Genomic DNA, 23,108 nt, shown 5'->3' on the forward strand with positions numbered 1-23,108 from the left:
AAATTAAAAAACAAATCCATAAACTATCTTAACAACCAATCATTAATTTACAAAATTCATAAACATGCATTTCATATGGATCATTATTGGTATTTTTTTTAAATTTCTTATTTCAGTTAAAAGATGATTATGATTTTTTTTTATTTAATAATTTTAATATTTTTGTCGATTTTGTAATGCTTTTTCCCATTTTTTTCTCTTTCCAGAAGGTTTATCACTTTTATTTTTACCATAAACAATTTGCGCACTAATACCTTTTTTCAAACAAATTTCTCCATTCAAAAATCTCATACAACTTTAGCTTATCACGATCACAAGCATGAAAATTTAAATTGTCACAAATTTTGTTTCCGTTTTTTTCCTATTACAAATCGCAGCAACCATGATTGCCTACCCTATAAGAAAAACTCACTGTAAAACTCACCATCTTCACAGTAATAGTTGAATTTTTGAAATTAAAAAACATTTTTAAATTTTTTAATAAATTTCTTCCTTACTTACTTCACCAGCAAGCGTCCGTAAAGAGGGAGGGGGAGATGTTTTCCCCGTCCTTTTCACTCACCAGAAACCAAAATAACAAATATAACCAGAGGAATGCATTGCATGATTGCGACAATCGAGCGCTCCTTTTTTGTCTAACTCTCTATATCGTTCTTCTTTCTTCTTAAAATTTTTCTCGATTTCTCTCGTTTTTCCTTCGATTAAAATTTTTTACTCAGTTCAATTTTCTTTGGCTGATACTGTGCGTTTGTAAATTTCTGAACAGTCTAATAAAAAAAACAGGAGGCCGTAAGCTTTGTTTTTTTTCTCTTAACTAACAGTATACGTTCGAATTTTCAAACTTTTCTCTCGCTCTTTAGCAAATAAAAACAGCGCATTTTTTCTAAATTTATCCTGTTTCTTGTTCCGAAAACGTTTTTTTAATTCGCTAACTCCAGCTGCTCGGCTCAAAGCTTAAAGACAGTTCAACTTTTGAAGGAAAAATAATCCTTGAAATCTAATCCAAAAAAATTACTTGACCGATTTGAACCGATTGCTAATTCCCTTTCTTTTCCCTCAATTTTCTAGGTCTTTCAGAAACGAGTGATTTCTTTTAAAATTTGTTTCTTCCTTTGAAAGCTTCAAAACTGTAAAAAAAAAGAACGGAACCATCTCGAACGGATGCGTTTGGAGTTGAATGGAAAAACTCGAGATCGCCAATTGTAAAACAATAAAAATAAAAACAAACTCCATTTCAACAAACAGTATAAACTTCGGATAGCTTTAACAGTAGTCAGTTGTAGATTTGATTAAAAAAACAACGTAACATCCAGCAAGTGATAATACAAATGAGTAAGATATTTAAATAATTCTTTACTAGTACACAGTCCATTATTAAGCTAAAAAACTTTAAACACAATTAGAACAAAATCAATTTACGATTTGACAACTGGCGGGATCACAAACGAGCGATTAAAAGCGTAAACAAACATTCGGTACATGTATTTATTCTAAATTAGCAGAAATAAGAAACGGATAAACGAAATATTTATTGCAAACGTTTAGAGGAAGCCAATTGGAACCAATTTAGTGTTAAAAAATTCAATAAATTTAAACGTGAAAATATTTATATTTTTCTCAAATACGAATAAAAAATCTATTTTGCTTGGTCTCGTTCCAAAAATCTAGTAGCGCCTGTGTAGTTGTTTCCAAAATTTTTGCACCAAATTATTCTTAACATTTTATCGAAGGACTCAAACTGAAGAACTCCTCCGCAGTTTGTTTGGCAATCATTCGAATGCATTCCTCAATATACACCAAAGCTTAAACCAAAGTTTCAAAAAAATTGAACCTAAAAACTACCAAGTATTCACAAGATTTTTCAAACCAATCCCAATTTTTCCTATAGGATCACATTTTCTGGTTTTGAGCAACAACTGCAAACATAAAAAAAACTTTTTCTTACCATAAATGTCAACATTTACTCAACATATTTCATATTTCATCATCTATTGATCATATACAACTTTACTAAAAAAAAACAATGCTTATATATGAACTAAAAAACAAACATAAAGTCTAACAATTGCAACAGCAAACTATCGCCGAAAAAGACGAAGAGAGCGAAAACTGCTAAACTACTCTCTAGCTTCTGAGCTAAACAGGCTACTCCTCGCTCTCTATCTTTTTCTTGAATAAACACAAACTAATATTAACAACTGCAGAGCAACTCTCTTTGTGCACGCTGCTATTGTCTCTATTCGTACTGCAAAATACGAATACCGGAAGAAGAAACAAACAACTGTCACTTTCTCTTTATCAAAAACCATCACCAATACAATGAGGGAAATAAAAACAAACAGTTAAAATAACACACTAGTGAATGCACTTTACTAAAACTGCTACTATCTAACCAAACAAACACCATCAAGGAAATAAACTGAAACAGCTTCTACCTATCAATCAATAGAAACAGAGAACACAGATGCAATAGAGCTCCTGAGCCAAAGTTAAAGAACAACACAAACGCAAACACGAATGCAAAACATTAGAGAGGAACTATAAAAAAAATTAACATCAGTGTTTGGTCAAAAAAGAAGAAGTTGAAAGCGGAAAATAGAAATGCATCCTGAATAAAAAAAAAGTTGGAAATGTGCAGAAGAAAGTTAAAAAAAGGGGAAAAAATATTCTACAAGAACATCATGCAAACGCCAGTGTCTTACATATTTTATTACCATTTTCAAATATAATAATAATAAAAAAAAAGTAATAATAATATTGATAACAATTGAAAGGGAAAATGATAACAGTAAAAATAATAATGATGATGACGATGATGATAAATAATAATAAAGGCTGTTGAGGAAGAATTTTCAGTATGTTGGCTATTTAATCCGAAATCATAAAATTCCTTCAATCACTCTACAATTTTTTTTGATTCATAAAAAAATTTGAACGCACTTCAAACATGTATTTTGGCTGAAAATTGGTGACTTACGTTTTCGTAAACTAATGAATCATTTTTTCCTTTTAAATCTCAATTGATTTTAAAGTTTCCTGTTGATTTTTAAAAAGTTCTGGAAATTTTTTCGGAATTATGCTTAAAAATGACAAAAAAATCTGTCAAAATAGCAATTGTTGCAAATTGGGTGGGTACTGCTCCTAAATACACCCCTTCGCACTGGCTCGTGCTATAGTCATCAGAGCAGCCTGGTGGAATTTTCCGGAACTATCGGAATGCTTTCGCGTCAATTTTCTCCGGCAGGTGATGACACTTGGCAGCTTGTGAGAAAAGCTCTGAATACCTTCAACCTCACTAGTTGTGACTTTGGGAATATGCTTTATCGGGAAAACCCTTTTCCCTTGTTACAAACTTTAGCATAACGTACGAAAATAGGATGAGAATTTGAATATGTGAATATATCTAAATGAAGGCTAGATGTTAATGGAGAGCAGCAGGTGGTTGTTTTTAAAAGCTGCTAGTCTTTTTTTTAAATTTCCATGGCCTCCTTTTTTATACATATTTGAATATTCAGAAAACCTGACTGCTAAGTTTCTTTTGACTGATGAAGCATAACTAAAACTGAACTAAACGTCGAGAGCGGATACATCATATTTTCTAACGAGTTGCATACACAATTTTAAGCAAATTTGAAAAATTTCCTTGAAAATCCAAGAAGCATATTTTACTGAATAATCGCATGCTGTTGGCCATGCCAAAGTTCTGAAAATTTCTAATCAAGTAGGTCATGGACTGCACTTTTGCAAAGAGAAAACAGAAACTTCAAAACATATTCCGAAGCTCAATGTTTTATGTTTATCTTTAAATTGAAATGAAAATGAATAAATTTTAAACTTACAACAATAAGCTTTTGTGCAGTTTGTGGTGATTTTGATTTGTTGAAATCCACGACGGGGCAATTCGCGTATTGATTATCGCTAGTGTAGAACAATCGCTAGTGTAGATTTAAGTTATGTTACATAACTTATGTAAGGACCTTGATAAGAATACCACCAAATTAGGGATGAAAATCCCGTACAAAAAAAATACGAATAAACTATAACTTCACGTTAAACCTGAGTGGAATCTACCATTTCAACTTGATTAAAGATTTAAATTTGTTTCATATCTTTTTCAACTTTTAGTCATAAGACAATTCTCGGAACTCATAGAACTTTCGTAATATGAAAAGTAACGAAATTTGGAAATCTTGGTGGCACCTGACTAAAAAAAAGTGTTCCACAAGGGAGTCACTTGGGACCCCTTCTCTTCATCACTGTTATGAACAAGTTTCCCGGAGTTCTGTGTGACGTGTTTAATTTGATATATGCATATGATCTGAAGATGTTCCTTCCAGTTTGAAACCCCCAAGGATTGCTTGACTCTGAAAAACGCGTTTTTCAGGTTTTCTGAGTGCTGCAGGGCTTTTGACTTGAAAATTAATGCTTAATATGTGACGTGATAACCTCTTGTCGGCAAAGTAGGTAAGTAGAATTTGTCACGAGCTGGACAATCCTTATATCATCTTATCCGAACTGCAATCAATTACGTCACTATTGTGTGGCAGCCATACTACGACGTACATAAAAATAGAATAGAACGAGTCCAAAAAAGATTTCTGAGATACTCCCTTAAGAACACTTGGCACGATGAGAAACGTGAATATCGAGCCTTGTGTATGTTGTTAGGATTAGATTTACTACAAAAATCTAAGAAAATCAATCGATGTGTTATTTTTGTCACCGTATTTGTTGTAACAAATTTCACCTAACGAAGGACGTAGCAATTTACGCAGCATAAGACCGTTTCAGCTAACAAATCGAATCCAGAACTACACTCGAAATGAATCTATTTATAGGATGATGGCGCTCGACAACGCTCATGCGAATGTTATTAAGCTTGAAATGTCCAGAGAACAAATCAACAATAGTTCTAGCACAGATTAATATAGGCATGACACTCCATAGAAAATTCTTTTAAATTTTTCGCAAAAATGCAGTTAAATGATTGCACTGCCATCTGGTATTGACATTGCCCCTAACCATTGAAAACCTAAAAAATGTCGGAGTAGCCATGGAAAATATTGATCAGTCAAAAATAAACAAACAAAAACTCGAGGGGGAAAACCGTTCGAAATTTAAAACTTTATCGTGGCCGTCGCCGATATGGCCAGTGAACTTCAAACGTTTAAGCTGAACAATCTGATTTCGAAGATCAACGGTTATAACTGACAACGAAGCCAAACACCGAAGCTGATATGAAAACCCCACCAGAAATTACTGCTCAGATTTGGGGGTTCGACGATATGTCAGTTTAAAAATGATAAAGTTTATGTTTTGAAATTATCTTGTTTTTCTTTAAAATAAGAGGAAAAAATTAGCCATCCTTCCTCCCCTCGTCGTGTCACAGGAGCAGCGGCACCTCCTTCAAAACTACCGGCTGGCTAACGGAAGTCATCGTGGTCCATCAGTAGTTTTCCAAATCTGACGAGTGTTGAGGCCTTGATGGCCTCCCTGGCACCACAATGAGTCGACTGCTATGCTCTGGAATATATAATAATCAACGTTGAGCGTTCGAATACAAGGGTCAAAACAACTAACCTTCTTAACTGTTCTAATCAGTTCCTTTGGAGGCATTCCGACATCCGGGGATATTTTTTTTTTCACGGTTCTACTGGTTTTTTGCCATAGCTAATATTCCCAAATTTTTGAATTCAATTTCTCTCCAAACAACAAACATAAACAATCATGCCATGGTAACTTGTATTTCAACAAAAATATTTGACCAAAATAAATTCGCCAGCTTCGATGATGTCAGTTAATTTGTTGCGATCGACGCGCCTCTGGTGCTGACATTGCCCATAAAAATAGCAAAAAACAGAAAAAGTGTCCTTCTTAAATATTTTGTAAGGACCAGTAAAGATTAAAGGTGTTACAGATTGAAACGCAGCGGCTAGACCAGATAAATAAGGCAAGGTACTCTAGGAATACGGAACCTCAGGGCTACGTGAGATGGCGCGTGAGGTGACGATAGTTGAGTCGAGTCGGAGTCACGTGAGTCTTGTCACCTTTTTCCCGAAGCCGATATGACAGAGGTTCATGCCCAGCTGACTACTAGATTAGGATAAGAACTCAAAAAGATCATTCTAAAAGACGTTTCTCACCAAAAGCGACTACTGGAATCGAGTGACTAGGGTGATTTGACTATCGTCACCTCACGCGCGGCGCAGAATAAGGGGGTTTATGTCTGTAATCAGGCGTGTTAAAAACTTCACTAACCGTTATGTACTGCTGCCGTTGCTGTTGCGTCACGACGTTGTTGTTTCGGAAACCCAGTTGCGGAAGTAGAAAGGCCGTCGATGTGTTGGCGTTTCTACGGAGCGCCGAAACGTCTTCCTTCATTGACGTTTACAGAAAGAGCTCGAAAAACCGAAGCAAGTTTCCTTTGCGGCTTTCTCGTTCAATTTTCTAAATATTCTTCCTTTTCCTCCAATATCAATTGACAGCGGCTGGGACAAATGTAGCCTAGTTTGGTGCTATCTTGTGAGACTTTACAAAAACATGTAAAGTTTGGCTCCTTAAAACCTGAAGGTACGAGCCGTTTCAAATAAAGATCTACAAAAAAAACATGAATTAAACTCAGGAAGGAATATAACATTAAAAAAAACAAAACTAAAACTAAAATCAAAAGATTTGTAACCCAAGCCGGTTACAAAGGTTGAAGCCTAGGTTGCAATAAATAAATAGCTGCACGTTTTAGCACATTTTTACCATAGAGTTAGCTCCAATCGGCATTGGAATGTTGCAAACTCTTGTATGAATGAAGCCTGAGTTTTGTTCATATTGGAAAATTTGAAATTCAATACTCGTTTCTTCACAGGATTTACAAAAAAAAAAAACGCATAGAATGGCCCCTCTTGATACGTGCTGGAGGCATCATCGTTTCTCTTAAAAACTATCGTGAAGAAATATCGCTCAAATTCGAAATTGGTCATAATCAGATCAAGGCAAAGTATTTATGAGGATTAAAATAATCGACTAAAACATGAGAAGCATCTAGATGAAAGAAATAAAAGAATTTAAACAATATCGCTTTTGTTATTCAATTGAATATTCGGCCAAATATTCTGTCGCCTTTGGCGACTAAGTAAGCATAAGTTACTTAGTCATTTTTCGGAGGGTTTTTCATTGTATCGAAAGATTTTTCATACTTTTCACTCTCTGGGTTTTTTGACACAAAGTCATTTGCGTGGTCCCTCCATGAAAAAGCTTCATCAACAAGAATTCTTGGTTTAAAATTTAGAAAATTGCGAACAAGACGAAATAGAAAAAAAATCGAAAACAATTGAAAGGCTCTCTAAACTTACTCAGGTGATCATAACGGTAGGAAGCTTCCGGCGCCGATAATTTCCACAAACGAACTTGAATGTTCTGCTTCCGAAATTTTCCACCACGAGCGCTGCTGCAGTCCCGAACGAAACATCTCACTAAAATTTTCTCACGAGCTTGTACATTTTCTCACCGGCTTCTTCTCACAGCAGACGATGGAACTCGTTTGAGGGAAATTTCTTTTCTCACTTTCCACTCATCTCGGAACAGCAGTTGAGGTCCATATCCATGCCGTGTGTGACACTCCGACCACAGACAGACAGAACGGAATGGAACACAGAGAGCGGGCCGATAGTTGATTCGACTTGACTCTTACAGAATTCCGTTGGTTAGACGATTTTCGGCACTGGTCCCGAACGGACGGTTCTTCGCGATTGCTTGTCGGCAAAAATTTTCTTCTCCGGTTTTTTGTTTTGTTATGGTGCGAAACCATCGACAGCACGTGGTGTTTTTTTCTTTCGGTTTCTGTTTTGTGTCAGTGTGGGACAGGACTACTAGATCGAATTTGGCTTGTGGAAAAACTGAAGAGAGAGAGAGAGAGAGAGAGCGGAAAATCGTCCAACAGCCAACTTTGAGACTAAACACCCAAAAAAGAGCGAGCAAGGAAACTGAGTGACTTAAGCGAATCGCGTCGTGAGGTTTTTCACGAAAAATAAAACAGCAACATTGGGATTGCGGCACACAACAGTCTCAGTCTCACCTAGACCGTATTCCGCCTGTGTTCGTGACTCGCGTCGGATCATGGCAGTCCGTCGTGCGTGCGTCTGAGTTTGAGTGAAAATAAAATTGGAAAATTTGCACAATCGGAAAATCTTTGTGCTGGAAGAAAAGGTGAATGCTCAGCAGTTTATTTACCTCATACCGTGGCTAATCGACTGATAATTGCGAAGATCGAGAAGTTTGATGAGTTCCAGGATCAAGGAAATTGTGGGATCGACTGTCCGGAAGTTCTTTGGGAAATTGTTGATTGTTGCAATAACTACACCGAGTTGTTCTGTGTTCATTTTCTAGTGTGTGTTTTCCCTTTAGGCACGGAGATCTTCGTGTCACACTGAGTTTTATATTTTCCCTATTCTGAATGTGTGAGATAGTGTGATTTCGTTAGAAGATCTCTTGAGGCAGAGGCGCCGGCAATCGGATGTTGGGATCATGATGCAGTCGTCGATATTCCGTCGGTTAATCAGTTTAATACTCATAAGGTGACAGCGACACTTTTTGAGTCATAAAGTCTACAATGATGTCTATTTGAGTAAGTGCCAAGAATATTACTCAGATGTATGATTCACTGAAGGGAAAAATCCTTCAAATGAATAAATTTAAAAAAGAAGAGAGAATGAAAATTCTTAATTTCAAATCTAATATGTTTTAAAAGCCTACTTAGTTGAATCGAAGCAATCGAAAGACCGCTTGGATTGCTTAGATAAAATAAAAGTAAAGTTTGAATTCAGATTACAAATTCAAACATTTGATATCAGGTTCAGTTTCAAATTTCAGAATATGAAATCTAAATCTGAAATCTTAATAAGAAACCAGAGTCTGAAATTTGAATCTGAATCTGAAATCTGAATCTATAATCTGAATCTGAAATCTGAATCTGAAATCTGAATCTGAAATCTGAATCTGAAATCTGAATCTGAAATCTGAATCTGAAATCTGAATCTGAATCTGAAATCTGAATCTGAAATCTGAATGTGAAATCTAAATCTGAAATCTGAATCTGAAATCTGAATCTGAAATCTGAATCTGAAATCTGAATCTGAAATCTGAATCTGAAATCTGAATCTGAAATCTGAATCTGAAATCTGAATCTGAAATCTGAATCTGAAATCTGAATCTGAAAACTGAATCTGAAATCTGAATCTGAAATCTGAATCTGAAATCTGAATCTGAAATCTGAATCTGAAATCTGAATCTGAAATCTGAATCTGAAATCTGAATCTGAAATCTGAATCTGAAATCTGAATCTGAAATCTGAATCTGAAATCTGAATCTGAAATCTGAATCTGAATCTGAAATCTGAATCTGAAATCTGAATCTGAAATCTGAATCTGAAATCTGAATCTGAAATCTGAATCTGAAATCTGAATCTGAAATCTGAATCTGAAATCTGAATCTGAAAACTGAATCTGAAATCTGAATCTGAAATCTGAATCTGAAATCTGAATCTGAAATCTGAATCTGAAATCTGAATCTGAAATCTGAATCTGAAATCTGAATCTGAAATCTGAATCTGAAATCTGAATCTGAAATCTGAATCTGAAATCTGAATCTGAAATCTGAATCTGAAATCTGAATCTGAAATCTGAATATGAAATCTGAATCTGAAATCTGAATCTGAAATCTGAATCTGAAATCTGAATCTGAAATCTGAATCTGAAATCTGAATCTGAAATCTGAATCTGAAATCTGAATCTGAAATCTGAATCTGAAATCTGAATCTGAAATCTGAATCTGAAATCTGAATCTGAAATCTGAATCTGAAATCTGAATCTGAAATCTGAATCTGAAATCTGAATCTGAAATCTGAATCTGAAATCTGAATCTGAAATCTGAATCTGAAATCTGAATCTGAAATCTGAATCTGAAATCTGAATCTGAAATCTGAATCTGAAATCTGAATCTGAAATCTGAATCTGAAATCTGAATCTGAAATCTGAATCTGAAATCTGAATCTGAAATCTGAATCTGAAATCTGAATCTGAAATCTGAATCTGAAATCTGAATCTGAAATCTGAATCTGAAATCTGAATCTGAAATCTGAATCTGAAATCTGAATCTGAAATCTGAATCTGAAATCTGAATCTGAAATCTGAATCTGAAATCTGAATCTGAAATCTGAATCTGAAATCTGAATCTGAAATCTGAATCTGAAATCTGAATCTGAAATCTGAATCTGAAATCTGAATCTGAAATCTGAATCTGAAATCTGAATCTGAAATCTGAATCTGAAATCTGAATCTGAAATCTGAATCTGAAATCTGAATCTGAAATCTGAATCTGAAATCTGAATCTGAAATCTGAATCTGAAATCTGAATCTGAAATCTGAATCTGAAATCTGAATCTGAAATCTGAATCTGAAATCTGAATCTGAAATCTGAATCTGAAATCTGAATCTGAAATCTGAATCTGAAATCTGAATCTGAAATCTGAATCTGAAATCTGAAATCTGAATCTGAAATCTGAATCTGAAATCTGAATCTGAATCTGAAATCTGAATCTGAAATCTGAATCTGAAATCTGAATCTGAAATCTGAATCTGAAATCTGAATCTGAAATCTGAATCTGAAATCTGAATCTGAAATCTGAATCTGAAATCTGAATCTGAAATCTGAATCTGAAATCTGAATCTGAAATCTGAATCTGAAATCTGAATCTGAAATCTGAATCTGAAATCTGAAATCTGAATCTGAAATCTGAATCTGAAATCTGAATCTGAAATCTGAATCTGAAATCTGAATCTGAAATCTGAATCTGAAATCTGAATCTGAAATCTGAATCTGAAATCTGAATCTGAAATCTGAATCTGAAATCTGAATCTGAAATCTGAATCTGAAATCTGAATCTGAAATATGAATCTGAAATCTGAATCTGAAATCTGAATCTGAAATCTGAATCTGAAATCTGAATCTGAAATCTGAAATCTGAAATCTGAATCTGAAATCTGAATCTGAATCTGAAATCTGAATCTGAAATCTGAATCTGAAATCTGAATCTGAAATCTGAATCTGAAATCTGAATCTGAAATCTGAATCTGAAATCTGAATCTGAAATCTGAATCTGAAATCTGAATCTGAAATCTGAATCTGAAATCTGAATCTGAAATCTGAATCTGAAATCTGAATCTGAATCTGAAATCTGAATCTGAAATCTGAATCTGAAATCTGAATCTGAAATCTGAATCTGAAATCTGAATCTGAAATCTGAATCTGAAATCTGAATCTGAAATCTGAATCTGAAATCTGAATCTGAAATCTGAATCTGAAATCTGAATCTGAAATCTGAATCTGAAATCTGAATCTGAAATCTGAATCTGAAATCTGAATCTGAAATCTGAATCTGAAATCTGAATCTGAAATCTGAATCTGAAATCTGAATCTGAAATCTGAATCTGAAATCTGAATCTGAAATCTGAATCTGAAATCTGAATCTGAAATCTGAATCTGAAATCTGAATCTGAAATCTGAATCTGAAATCTGAATCTGAAATCTGAATCTGAAATCTGAATCTGAAATCTGAATCTGAAATCTGAATCTGAAATCTGAATCTGAAATCTGAATCTGAAATCTGAATCTGAAATCTGAATCTGAAATCTGAATCTGAAATCTGAATCTGAAATCTGAATCTGAAATCTGAATCTGAAATCTGAATCTGAAATCTGAATCTGAAATCTGAATCTGAAATCTGAATCTGAAATCTGAAATCTGAATCTGAAATCTGAATCTGAAATCTGAATCTGAAATCTGAATCTGAAATCTGAATCTGAAATCTGAATCTGAAATCTGAATCTGAAATCTGAATCTGAAATCTGAATCTGAAATCTGAATCTGAAATCTGAATCTGAAATCTGAATCTGAAATCTGAATCTGAAATAAGAATCTGAAATCTGAATCTGAAATCTGAATCTGAAATCTGAATCTGAAATCTGAAATCTGAAATCTGAATCTGAAATCTGAATCTGAATCTGAAATCTGAATCTGAAATCTGAATCTGAAATCTGAATCTGAAATCTGAATCTGAAATCTGAATCTGAAATCTGAATCTGAAATCTGAATCTGAAATCTGAATCTGAAATCTGAATCTGAAATCTGAATCTGAAATCTGAATCTGAAATCTGAATCTGAAATCTGAATCTGAAATCTGAATCTGAATCTGAAATCTGAATCTGAAATCTGAATCTGAAATCTGAATCTGAAATCTGAATCTGAAATCTGAATCTGAAATCTGAATCTGAAATCTGAATCTGAAATCTGAATCTGAAATCTGAATCTGAAATCTGAATCTGAAATCTGAATCTGAAATCTGAATCTGAAATCTGAATCTGAAATCTGAATCTGAAATCTGAATCTGAAATCTGAATCTGAAATCTGAATCTGAAATCTGAATCTGAAATCTGAATCTGAAATCTGAATCTGAAATCTGAATCTGAAATCTGAATCTGAAATCTGAATCTGAAATCTGAATCTGAAATCTGAATCTGAAATCTGAATCTGAAATCTGAATCTGAAATCTGAATCTGAAATCTGAATCTGAAATCTGAATCTGAAATCTGAATCTGAAATCTGAATCTGAAATCTGAATCTGAAATCTGAATCTGAAATCTGAATCTGAAATCTGAATCTGAAATCTGAATCTGAAATCTGAATCTGAAATCTGAATCTGAAATCTGAATCTGAAATCTGAATCTGAAATCTGAATCTGAAATCTGAATCTGAAATCTGAATCTGAAATCTGAATCTGAAATCTGAATCTGAAATCTGAATCTGAAATCTGAATCTGAAATCTGAATCTGAAATCTGAATCTGAAATCTGAATCTGAAATCTGAATCTGAAATCTGAATTTGAAATCTGAATCTGAAATCTGAATCTGAAATCTGAATCTGAAATCTGAATCTGAAATCTGAATCTGAAATCTGAATCTGAAATCTGAATCTGAAATCTGAATCTGAAATCTGAATCTGAAATCTGAATCTGAAATCTGAAATCTGAATCTGAAATCTGAAATCTGAATCTGAAATCTGAATCTGAAATCTGAATCTGAAATCTGAAATCTGAATCTGAAATCTGAATCTGAAATCTGAATCTGAAATCTGAATCTGAAATCTGAATCTGAAATCTGAATCTGAAATCTGAATCTGAAATCTGAATCTGAAATCTGAATCTGAAATCTGAATCTGAAATCTGAATCTGAAATCTGAATCTGAAATCTGAATCTGAAATCTGAATCTGAAATCTGAATCTGAAATCTGAATCTGAAATCTGAATCTGAAATCTGAATCTGAAATCTGAATCTGAAATCTGAATCTGAAATCTGAATCTGAAATCTGAATCTGAAATCTGAATCTGAAATCTGAATCTGAAATCTGAATCTGAAATCTGAATCTGAAATCTGAATCTGAAATCTGAATCTGAAATCTGAATCTGAAATCTGAATCTGAAATCTGAATCTGAAATCTGAATCTGAAATCTGAATCTGAAATCTGAATCTGAAATCTGAATCTGAAATCTGAATCTGAAATCTGAATCTGAAATCTGAATCTGAAATCTGAATCTGAAATCTGAATCTGAAATCTGAATCTGAAATCTGAATCTGAAATCTGAATCTGAAATCTGAATCTGAAATCTGAATCTGAAATCTGAATCTGAAATCTGAATCTGAAATCTGAATCTGAAATCTGAATCTGAAATCTGAATCTGAAATCTGAATCTGAAATCTGAATCTGAAATCTGAATCTGAAATCTGAATCTGAAATCTGAATCTGAAATCTGAATCTGAAATCTGAATCTGAAATCTGAATCTGAAATCTGAATCTGAAATCTGAATCTGAAATCTGAATCTGAAATCTGAATCTGAAATCTGGATCTGAAATCGGAATCTGAAATCTGAATCTGAAATCTGAATCTGAAATCTGAATCTGAAATCTGAATCTGAAATCTGAATCTGAAATCTGAATCTGAAATCTGAATCTGAAATCTGAATCTGAAATCTGAATCTGAAATCTGAATCTGAAATCTGAATCTGAAATCTGAATCTGAATCTGAAATCTGAATCTGAAATCTGAATCTGAAATCTGAATCTGAAATCTGAATCTGAAATCTGAATCTGAAATCTGAATCTGAAATCTGAATCTGAAATCTGAATCTGAAATCTGAATCTGAAATCTGAATCTGAAATCTGAATCTGAAATCTGAATCTGAAATCTGAATCTGAAATCTGAATCTGAAATCTGAATCTGAAATCTGAATCTGAAATCTGAAATCTGAAATCTGAATCTGAAATCTGAATCTGAAATCTGAATCTGAAATCTGAATCTGAAATCTGAATCTGAAATCTGAATCTGAAATCTGAATCTAAAATCTGAATCTGAAATCTGAATCTGAAATCTGAATCTGAAATCTGAATCTGAAATCTGAATCTGAAATCTGAATCTGACATCTAAATCTGAAATCTGAATCTGAAATCTGAATCTGAAATCTGAATCTGAATCTGAATTCTGAATTTGTCATCAAATCTGTTATCTTAATCTGAGTTTCACATTTTTTGTTGTTCTCGTATTTTGACGTTTCGATTGTTATATTTCTCTTTTTCAAGGGTTCAATGGGTGCATGTGTTTTCGGTTTTAGGTGTTCTGGGTATAAATAGTCTCATTTATTTTTTAACTTTGGATAATAGTTCAACTGTAAGCTTTGGTCAAGGATTTAGATTTTTAGTACTTGGCCATCAATCGGTATCAGAAACGAATTCGTGGGAGAACAAAACTGCTGTAATAAAAACATGAGAAATAAACCGCGATCAACACTCGTAGAACGCGAGTTAATTAATGTCCAAATAAAAAAAGGAAAAGATATCCCACCGCCTGAAGTCGCACACTCAAATCGAGGGTTGAAGTCCATAGTGCGCTGTCGAGTAGTGTGTTATGAAATCAAGAGTAGTAGGAAGGTAGTATTTTTTTTTCTTCATTCGATATTTTTCTTTCGAAACACAGTTCTGAACTTGGACCGTACCCTCGCGCAACCCGGTAAGTAAGTCAGCCAGGCAGAAGTTGCCGCAGAAGCCGATCTTCTGTGGGGAAAAAAAATCGACGGTTCCCAAAAATAGCAATTCGGCGCACTTGGAAAATTATGTGATTTTTCTCCCCTTGGTTCTTCAATAAGTGACGAAGGAAAAAACTTGAGAGAAAAACGAAGAGCAAACTAGACTTAGGAAGGTGAGGGGCGAAAATCCGTAGTTCGTGATGGTTTAGACAAGAAGTTGTTGGGTTGTTTTTTTTTTTTAAATTTTGGGGAACTGCTCAATGGAAACAAATTTTCTCGTTGTGTTGTTTTGCGAAAAAAATTGGAAGAAAAAAAAACGGTTGTTTTCACTTTTTTCAGAGTGGTCAATCACTTGCGCGAGACGAGGGAGTTGATTTTTTTCACGCAGAGTTCATTCACAACCTTTGGACTGGTTTTTTTTTCTTGGTGCGTGAGCGTACGAGTTTTTTTTCCGTGCGCAGAAAACGAGCGACAGTTATTGCTAGTGAAGTGACAATATATCAACAAACAATATGGCGGCGTCTCAAAGATGGCGACGCGTCCTCGGTGGCACGTGGTGTGTTTAAGCTCGGCATATGAGGTCCGAGTGCAGTGGTCAAAGAAGGCGTTTGAATGTGTTTTTTATGTTGTTGTTGGACCAGCGGGATTCGTTTAGACTGACCAAGTAGGTGCGCAACGTAAAGTTGGCGTTGAGTTAATTGTTTTTTCTCTCTTAATTTTCCCAGCGGGACCGAAAGATGTCGCTAGTCTGCGGGAGTCATAAAATGCGGCAATTGTTTTCGCTCGCGGTTAACTACAGTCATTGTTGACGGATTGATTTTTCAACTGGCGACAGGAATCTGTCCCAGTCGGAATCAGAAGATAGAAACAAAATAAGCAAGAAACCGACGGTGAAGCTTGTGAACAATAGCCGGAGCCAGACGACGTTTTCAAAACCCAAAGCATAGGAAAACCATTTTCGGTCCACCGCAGGAATAAATCTCGGAAGCAAAAACCATAACCCATAAAGGAGCATTACACGAGACGAGGGAAGTGAAAAGTAAGTGAAAAAAAACACACAAAAATGAAGCTGTGGAAGTCGAAGAAAAGTTCTTCGGGTGGCTCCAGCAGTTGTGTCCCGAGTCCTGGGGGGAATGGCAAGGGAACACTATCGAAGAGTTGCAATTTCGGCGGTGGCAACAGCAGCAACAACAGCTTCGAGGATAATAGTGTCGAGACGTCGTTTATCAATCCGGCTGGTGGAACAGGGACCGGAAGTAATGGCACAGGCCATACAACTACCGCCGGAACGCCGTCAGCCGGTCTGATGCAGCAGCAATCGGGAGCAGGAGGAGCCACAACCACCACCGGAAGCATGATGTCGGGTGAGTGTTTTTTGGCAACTATTCATATAACATAAAAGCTTTTTTTTCTGTTCCTCCATCCTTTTTCGACGTTATGACAGAGCACATTTTTACTGACTCCAGTCACTCGAGTTGCTATAGTAGTAAACTCTGTCGTTTTTCGGAAGTTTTTTCTCAAAAATTTTACCCATCACAGCAAACGATGCAATTTCCTAATCTGTAACCAAGCAGTCAGATAGTGGAATGGAAGTACAGTGCAGGGTTATTGTTTCGATTTTTCGTCGTCGTCGTCGTCGTCTCGTGGAAGCTTGCTATGATCACTCTCGTTTGTGACTCGCTCGACTTTTCCGGTTGAGTAGAGTCAAACATTTTGGTTACGCTGTCGCTGCTGCGACGTTCGTCCGTTCCTTCGTTCATTCATACGGTTGAAGACACTGCCCAAATATGAGGTTGCCCAGTGATGCGTTAAATGGAGCGCTTATTTCCAGTAATTGTTTGGGAATCTATAAAGACGTACATACGTATGGTTAGTTCCGTAGAGATACAGTTTTACGATATCGTGAGTGTAGCGCCCAGGGTCCGTGAGGCACCATAATTGAATTAATATCCAATTCTAGGCGATGCATCATGGGGTCGTAAAGCTTTCATTATTGACGGGGCTTATTTATGATTTTTGTCCGTATAGGGAAGGTCAATAAAAAATTTGGATGAGAAGGGTTAATTACGTCAAAGTTTGATTTTTATTACTCACCATTGGAAGGGTCGACTATGAATTTTAAGTTTTAATTGTTTCAATGCTTCGTCAGAATAATTCCTTAAAGTTGATTCAATTGCAAATCTTATAGAAAAAATGAACAGGCTTGCTTTGTCAAATCATCACGCAAAACGGGTGGCTCAGAATAACGTTTATTTGGTACCAAAGGATTATTTAACATAACTAAGACAAATCACAATAAGATGGTTTATTATACAAAATTATCACTTCCACTTTTGAAAACGAGGGAAAGTGGGGTGGGGGGCTTCCCATACAAAATTAGAAGAAAAAGACGTAGCTCGTGTAATTTTCAGGTGATATTCGAGAACTTTGATAGATGATGAACAAGAACAAGTTTGAAATGATTTTGTTGAAAATCGGACACGATCAGGGTTTGAAAATTGGCCACAACCAAGGTTTTGATGTTTAGTGTATTATGTTTTGTTTTGGGCAATTTTGAATTTTTATTCCGAATCTCAATTCTGAATTTTGAACCTGAAAAAAAAATGAATTTCTAATTTGATATCGATTTTTGATTTCTAAATTCGAAACAAAAATTTAAAATAATTATGGAAACATGAGAAAGGATCCTAAACCAGAAAAGGAAAATTCCGAATTAAGAAGCCCTGATATTTCATTTCTGGTTCACCTTTATGGAGCTTTTTTAATATTCCGGAATGATGAGTTTCGTAAATAGAAAATGCATCTAATTTTAGTTTTAAATGTAAAACGAAGATTCGACCAGGATTATGTCCCAATGATGAACCTAACTGAAAATCAAGAGTAATAAACTGGATACAGATTCCACAATCCGGTCCCAGGCATCAAATTTAGATAAAAGAAATGGAATCAGAACATCGGAAATGATTCAAACCTAAGCCCACAAGAACTTTTTCTGCACTTTTCCGGGCAGGGAAAATCCGGGCTATTTTATCTAAAAAACTTACAAAATCAGGGCATTCGGGCAATCAGGCAACCTTAGTGAGTCGAATCTTATTGAAAACTCGATATTCGAGACTAAGGACTGTACCCGAAATTCATGCACCAACTTCTTTTGTAAATAACTGTTGGTAGCGTTTTTCGAGTACAGCCTTTAAATTTCTATCAACAAGTTTGAAAATTTTTGAAAATCTGCAGTAAAATTGGGAACCCGGGATAAGATTTCGAGGTTTTGGCCTTAGTTTTGAGTCGAGATTGATACTCTTGATTCACTTTAGTCGTTCATTAAAATTTGATTAAGAATTTAAAATTTTGAGTTTAGAGAATTTTGCTTGACCTTATTTTAACTCTCATGAGAGGGGGGATAACCTCCATATCCCCCCGCCCCTTTCCTACGGCCATGACGTTTGTTAAGTGATCTTCAAGATTCCTTTTTCCTTAACTCTTAGCGTACATCTTTCAGGGATATGATGGCTAGCAGCTTACAAATACTAAAACCAACAACCTACAGAATGTGTACTATGTACACCGTGACCGGGATTCGATCTCATGCCCGCTGGCTTAAAAGACTTGAAGGCTATCCTCTACGCACGCCATGGGCCATACAGGCCCATTGCCAGGTTCTTATATGAAGTTAACTTAAAATAGGATTCAAAGCAAACAAGACGTTTTGGAGAACTATTTTTTCGGAATCAACGTTAGAGTAGGCCTTGACTAGCTGGCAGCAAACAAGTTTTTTTTCGTTCCGTGGTAAAAAACTTTTACTTCAATATTTCGTCAGTAAGAAATAGTGCAATTTTCAATCGGATGGCCGGATGAGCCAACGTAGGCCAGTGATAGTTGCGTTGGAATTGGTGGAATAAATGTATTGATCATCGTTGCCCTCGTCAAGTGCTAGAACGAAATTGGAAATCAGCTTATGCTCTTTTCCTGTTTGGAAACAGAGTGAAAAATAACATTTTGATATCAAATCAGGTTAACAAGGAACACAATCCAGAAGTCCGAACGGAATAAGCTCGGGTTTCCTGCTCGTAATCCTTGAACGAAAATCTAAACTACAACGCGCGGACCCGAAGATGTCTCCTTTAGACGGCGTATTACTTAGAGAGATCCAACTTTTTTTACAATTTTATTTTTTAGCATTTAGTGAAGGTGAATGTGATTTCAATTTCTCTGTTGCGATGGCTAAGGTTGCGATGCCTCATGTATCAAAATAAAATCTCCACGCTTCATTCCTCCCTTGTTCCAGTATCTTTTGCGGTATTTACCACATGGTTGGCCTGGCCGTAATAATATTTTCAATCAGAGATTACGTTGAAAAAAAAGTAGGACGCAAGTCTTTCATTTTCCAGGATGCTTACATGTTTTTACTCTGTTGCTAAAGGAAGATGAAAGAAAAACAATTTCCACGGAATCAACGGTACACGAAATCGACAGATTGTTCAAATGGTCGTCAAAGCTATTCGTTCCGCATAACTCTTTTGTTTACAAACATTCAACGGTTTTATTCATGAACATGAAGTGCTACTTCAAAGTTGTTTAGCAAAAAAAAAGTATTTCTGGTAGAACGACGACGATTACTTGACTGATCGGCTCCCGCATGAAGCATTGAATACCTAAACGCTGCTTAGAGAATTCCCACACTTGATCATTGTACTGCAATGCAATGTCTTCAAGGTCGAAGTCGGGAGATGCACACTGAACCAGGGGTCGGCAGACTGTATAACGCGAGACCGAACACGCGAGTTCCTTTGGTTCTCTATTTTAGGGAAGAAGCGGAAGGGTTTCAGGAAAAGGATCCGTATTTCGACTCTGTGGAGCCGCCCCGGAAACGAGATAGGGCCAAAGCGTTCTTTAAAAGAGAATTAACTGTTGTTCGATTTCAAAGTGAGCAGCCACGTTTTGCAAGCCTTCAAATGAGATCCTACTCCCTATACCCTGTGAAAAGGAAAGTCGTGATTGGATTCGAAGCCAATCTCCGCAGTAAATATTTGAAAATGTAGATAGCAAACTACGAACGACGTGAAACTCCCTTTCTCAATGTCTCCAATCAATCGATCATTTTGATTCAAACGGTCCAGGCTGTTTTTCCGTCATAATTAACATGTTTTTATTACAGCTTAATTTGTGTAGTGTAGTTTACATTGGTTTCATGTGTAAGGCCTTATGAATTTAAATGTCTCTCTCTTTACGTTTTAAACGTTCAAGCGTGCTGGTGGAGATGCTTGGTGTTTCGTAATTCTCCGAGATCTATCATCGGTAAATGTTTTCGGATTTTCGAGTTTTTCACCCCGTGCGCGGGTGTCGAAAACAACGGCTAAATTTTTCGGTTCGCCTGTCCGTTTCCAAATTTTGATTAGTCCGCCGGAAAAACGTGACGGGTCTAATCCTCTTGAAACGCAACGTAAAGGCTAAGGTTGCGATGCACTCGAAATGAAACTGTACAGTATCAATCACAGAAGCGACATGTCGGATTTGTAAGAGTAGGTAATCACGGTTGGATCTTAGCTTTTAGGGTTTGCTAGGTAATGAGCTCTGGTGTTGGCATGCGGTACCTTCTCGTCCAAATAGCGACGAACGCTAGGTTCTCGGCAGGTATGTGGCCGCGTGTCCAGCGTTGACCCGGCCCACCTTTTTTTTTTCCTTGTAGGGGAGAGCCCACTGCGACCAGTAGTTGATCTATTGTGGTAATTACCCCGCGTTAATATATGCTATCAGGCTCACCTGCACTATGGGTTGAAGTGACAGTTGATTGCTGACTAAGCATTTTATCCCAATCGGGTATGATATCAAAGATGTATGATATAACCTTCTTAGGGCTGATATGCAACCACATTTCTTGTGCGCTTATTAACTTTGCCCCAAGTACACGCTCTCTCCTATTTAGGAGGGCGCAGCAGTTGCATAGAAGATGCTCTGCAGTTTCTTTTTCGAGCCCGCAGAACCGGCAGTCATCGTTTTGAATAATGTTTATCCGTTTGAGATGTTGTTTTGTTGGACAATGTCCGGTCAAGAGACCTGTGTAAGTACTTAACTCATGCTTACTTAGGTTCAACATGTTTTTGGAGAGTCGTGCGCTTGGTTCAATGAATCTTTTCGCCTGAGCTGCTCCCTCTGCTGTTCTCCAATTGGAGACAATAGTGGTGCTTTCCCAGTTCTTGAGTTCCATATTCAAGGCACTCCTCGATACTCCACAGAAAGGTTCAGGTCCAATGAACAGGCCCTGAGATCCTTCCCTAGCTAGCTGGTCTGCTTCTTCGTTCCCTAGGATACCGCAGTGGCCTGGAACCCAGAATAAAAATACTCTGTTCCGTATGGCCAGGTTTCTTAGTGCAACAATACACTCCCATACTAGCTTGGAGTAACATGTGAACGTACTTAGTGCCCGGAGAGCGGCCTGGCTGTCAGAGAATATATAGATATTTGTGTATCTGTATCCTCTTTTCAAACAGGCTAAAGTGCATTCTAGAATTGCTTGAACTTCTGCTTGGAATACTGTTGGCCAGTTTCCCATCGGAATTGAGATCCTGAGTCTAGGTCCGAACACCCCTGCCCCAGTTCTATTATCCATTTTTGATCCATCAGTAAAGACCCGGCCCACCTGGTGAACCTTCTATTGCACGGGGGTCTGCACCGTCTTCGTTTCGGATGTGTGATGGTGCTTCGCGAAAAGTTCATCACCGGGAGGTTGTTGCTCGGACCCAGTATAATCGCTGTTGATCGATGCGGTGGATAGAAGCACAAAAACGACTCTCAAATTCACTCCCCGCCTAAAAGGCCACGTTTCTAGGTACCTTCAAACTCGTAACTTGCTTTTTGACACAGTCTATAACTTTCCCTAATTGGAACACCTAGCATGGGCTACGGAAAGAGAGTTTATCGAATGGGGCACTAAGTTTGGGGATCACAAATTTAACTTTAAATTGCCAAAATCTAATTATCGCGAACTATTAGCTCTGAACGATCTTGCCCCAACTAAACACAGGTAATAAGTGAGCTGAGAAGTCTCGACAGCCCTCAGACTTCCTAGAACTGGAACCACCCGATACGGTGTAGACCGATCGGGAATTAAAACAATTAATTCTATTTTCTGAGAATTCCCGAACAGACCTTGCCTCCCTCTTCTGAACCCGAATTCCAGAAACCAATCCTCTTACTTTTGTAAGCCCAGGTGCACAAAGTGCACACGAAAGAGGTCATTCACCTGACACCAAAACAAGAACGTGGTCTTCTAGGAGGTGATGACTCAAGCTTGTGTCGGTCGATCGAAGGCGTCAGCTGGAGCTTTACTGATTTCAATGACTGATGACTGATTTCAATGACTGATGGGGTGGGGCTTATAAAGAATCTTATGAATATTCGCTCTTTACCTTTAATTGATTTTCCATATGTATTCGGTAATAATAATATGATTTATGTTTACTGTTTTTATTTTAATAATCATCTACATTGGATTTGATTTCTTCACTTGGCCAAACTATGTGTTTGAGAAATTGAAACAATTTAGTTTCTATTATGTTCCCGTTACAACTGTCCTCCTTACTCGCAGCACTAGGAAGAACTGGATGGAAGTTACGGTAGGAAGCATCTTACGGACCAGTTTCGGCAGTTAAACGGGTTACCTAGCTGAATCTTCAGCGTATAATTTCGGGGTCCTTCGGAACATGATGGGATAGAGGAATAGAGTTGGTTGTCTGGTACGGGGTTCAAAATGGCGTTTACCTGGATTGTGGTCTTTCCCAGACAACTCAAATGACTGTAGTCTGCTGGTAATGTCGACGTCTCGAACATGTAGTCTGTTTCTTGAACCAGGCTATTGACCCAGTACTCCGATCAGAAGGATTTTCCCATAAATCCCGGTTACGCTTACGTTCCGGTGCGTTAGCGTAATGGTAACGTGTCTTCCGGCTCCACCTGATGTCCGCTGACGCTGCATTGACCTATGCTCTCT

General features: G+C 36.6%; 1 protein-coding gene across 7 annotated transcripts in view; it reads left to right on the forward strand.

Moving 5' to 3' along the window:
• The first annotated feature begins 7,687 nt into the window (after nt 1–7,687).
• The window catches only part of LOC129756122 (glutamate receptor-interacting protein 2), a 70,077-nt gene continuing 54,656 nt past the window's right edge, over nt 7,688–23,108 (forward strand). For 3 of the 7 annotated variants that reach the window (XR_008739395.1, XM_055752912.1, XM_055752920.1), the window contains exons 1-2: nt 7,688–8,199; nt 15,847–16,485. Coding sequence is in view for 2 of the 7 variants with exons in the window: in XM_055752912.1 (XP_055608887.1) it covers nt 16,185–16,485 (301 nt within the window). In the remaining 5 variants the exon portion in view is untranslated. Of the gene's footprint in view, nt 8,200–8,397; nt 8,618–15,460; nt 15,786–15,846; nt 16,486–23,108 lie in introns of all 7 variants that reach the window. The other 4 variants (XR_008739400.1, XR_008739397.1, XR_008739399.1 and 1 more) reach the window with 4 other exon arrangements.

This window comes from Uranotaenia lowii, chromosome 1 (assembly GCF_029784155.1).
Source record: "Uranotaenia lowii strain MFRU-FL chromosome 1, ASM2978415v1, whole genome shotgun sequence".
In the NCBI taxonomy this organism is placed as follows: domain Eukaryota; kingdom Metazoa; phylum Arthropoda; class Insecta; order Diptera; family Culicidae; genus Uranotaenia; species Uranotaenia lowii.